The 2,042-nt window shown below is 53.0% G+C and overlaps 1 protein-coding gene across 3 annotated transcripts in view; it reads right to left on the reverse strand.

Moving 5' to 3' along the window:
• Positions 1–1,359, reverse strand: part of LOC103898661 (aldose reductase) — a 53,575-nt gene extending 52,216 nt beyond the window's left edge. For all 3 annotated transcript variants that reach the window (XM_009278975.2, XM_019472002.1, XM_009278973.2), the window contains exon 1: positions 1,270–1,359. In XM_009278975.2, the coding sequence (XP_009277250.2) occupies positions 1,270–1,350 (81 nt within the window). In that variant the 5' untranslated portion in view covers positions 1,351–1,359. The remainder of the gene's footprint in view (positions 1–1,269) is intronic.
• Positions 1,360–2,042: the final 683 nt, after the last annotated feature.

A 2,042-nucleotide genomic window follows, 5' to 3' on the forward strand; every position in this document is an offset into this window, starting at 1 on the left:
AAGACAAGCCACAAAGAAGTGGTTGGCACCAACCTTTACCAAGGTAAGAAGTAACTTCAGAATCCAGCTAAATATCCTGTTTTCCTTAGTAAGCAAGAGAAAGAGAAGCCAGCAACCACACCTTCCCTGGGACATGTGCTGAGCAGATTACACTGTCCCAAGGTGCCCAGAACCTCATCTTCCTCACACAGCAGAGACACCCCTTTGGCAGGACTGTGAGCCCGGCTGCTGGAACAAGCACCAGCCACTGCCAGGCTTTTCTCCTCTGCTATGCTTTAGCAGTCAGTGAGGTGCTGTTACCAAGTTGGTTCTGCCTCTGCATCAGTCTGTGACACCAAGCGATCTCAGACCTCTGCATTATGGGTTTCTACCTAGCTTGGTGCTACCTGGCCCACTCTACCTTTTTCTGCTTCTCTTCTTCTGCACCAATTGGTCTGCAGGTGGCCTCTCTGCTCTGGCAGAGCTATGAGATGCAGGGCCAGGTTCCTCCTCATCCATCCCCCAGCACTTCTGGGTCTCCTCATCAGAGTGCCAGACCACAGCAGGGTGCAGACACAGTCCTTCCTAACTCTCCATACAGAACGGGATTAAGCAGTAAGCTTGTATCAGGAGGACTTGAATGATATTATGAATTGCTTTATCCCACAGCATAAATTTCGCCTCCAGTACTTAAGCTTCCTACTATGAAAATACTATAGGGAAAGCATTCCCCCACCCCTGCTCCAGGGTGAAAGATCGTCAGATCCTCACCTTACTGATGATGAAAGGTCCTCGTTTCACAATGCTTTCCTTGATTTTCTGCTGGATCCTTTCCCCAACTTCATTCTCATTCTGGTACACGTAGGCACAATCAAAGTGGCAGTACCCAGCATCGATGGCAGCCATCATTGCAGCTGTTACTTGCCCAGCTGAGGACTAAAAATAATGCATAAATCTTAAGAATCTCAAATCAGTACCTGTGAAATACCAGTATCCTAGCAAAATAAAAATAGGAAAACCTCCTTACTGAAAGCAATCCCTCCCTCCCCCAGGTTGTGAGTTTTTTTCTTTACAAGAACAGTATTTCTTGCAGTCATAAACATGGGCTCCAGGACTTGAAGCCAGTCTCTAGCCATTTCTCTGTAGCCCCACTCCCACGCAGGTTCAGCCCAACAGCCAGGGAGAGCAGAGCCCCAGACGCCAGGACAGCTCTCCAGAGCTGGACCAGGGGGAACCGAGTTTTGTGCCAGGGAGCTCTGCAATATTGGTGCTTTTCTCTGAAGCTGTTACCTTCCAGGTGCCCAGCCCCACAAGGGGCATCTTCGCCCCGGTGCTCAGCTGCACGTAGGTCACCATGGCCCTGCACGCCATCTGGGCAGCCCCACTGCAGCCGCCTCTTGCCCGGCTGGTATAATAATTACTGGGCTCTGGCCAGGGCAGGGGAAGATCGTGGAGCAGTGCTGGTGCTCTGGGTCCTCCCATATCCAGCAAACAAGGCTGCGGCTTTTTCTCTGTAGACTCAACTCACACAGGTTAATGTGAAAGCTGAACTCAATTAAAAATCACGGAGGTGATCACCCCCCTGGGGCATGCAGTGGTGCGCCCTGCGGACCTTTCCTCCCGGTGAAGTTCCCTGTCAAAAGATAAGGGCTGAGGGCAGCTGTGCCCCGATCCGGCTTGTGTTTGTGCAGGGTTCAGCTCCTGCAGTGCCCTGTCCCCGTGCCACGGGTTGTTCATGCGTCTCTCGCTTGTGATACGCGCTGGGGTGTTGCAACACGCTGTTGCGGTTCACCCCATCGGTTACCTGATGGAGAGCCTGTTTCATTCAGTGGCACTTGGGCCCACGATTTGTCATCGGTAAAGCCAGGGGGGTGTCCCAAAATGAGTCAACAAACAGGAGTCCCGGGGTAGGGCGTGAGACAGAGGTCTGTCGGTCTCAGCTCCATGAGCTGCTCCCTCGCTGCTGGCCGTGTGGTTGTGGGCTGTGAGCCATGGGCCAAGGAAGGGCTGAGCCCTTTTGGCTGGAGGAGCGGGTCCCCATGGCGGTGATGGCAGCCTGGGCT

This window comes from Aptenodytes forsteri, unplaced genomic scaffold (assembly GCF_000699145.1).
Source record: "Aptenodytes forsteri isolate BGI_AS27 unplaced genomic scaffold, ASM69914v1 Scaffold241, whole genome shotgun sequence".
Classification (NCBI taxonomy): domain Eukaryota; kingdom Metazoa; phylum Chordata; class Aves; order Sphenisciformes; family Spheniscidae; genus Aptenodytes; species Aptenodytes forsteri.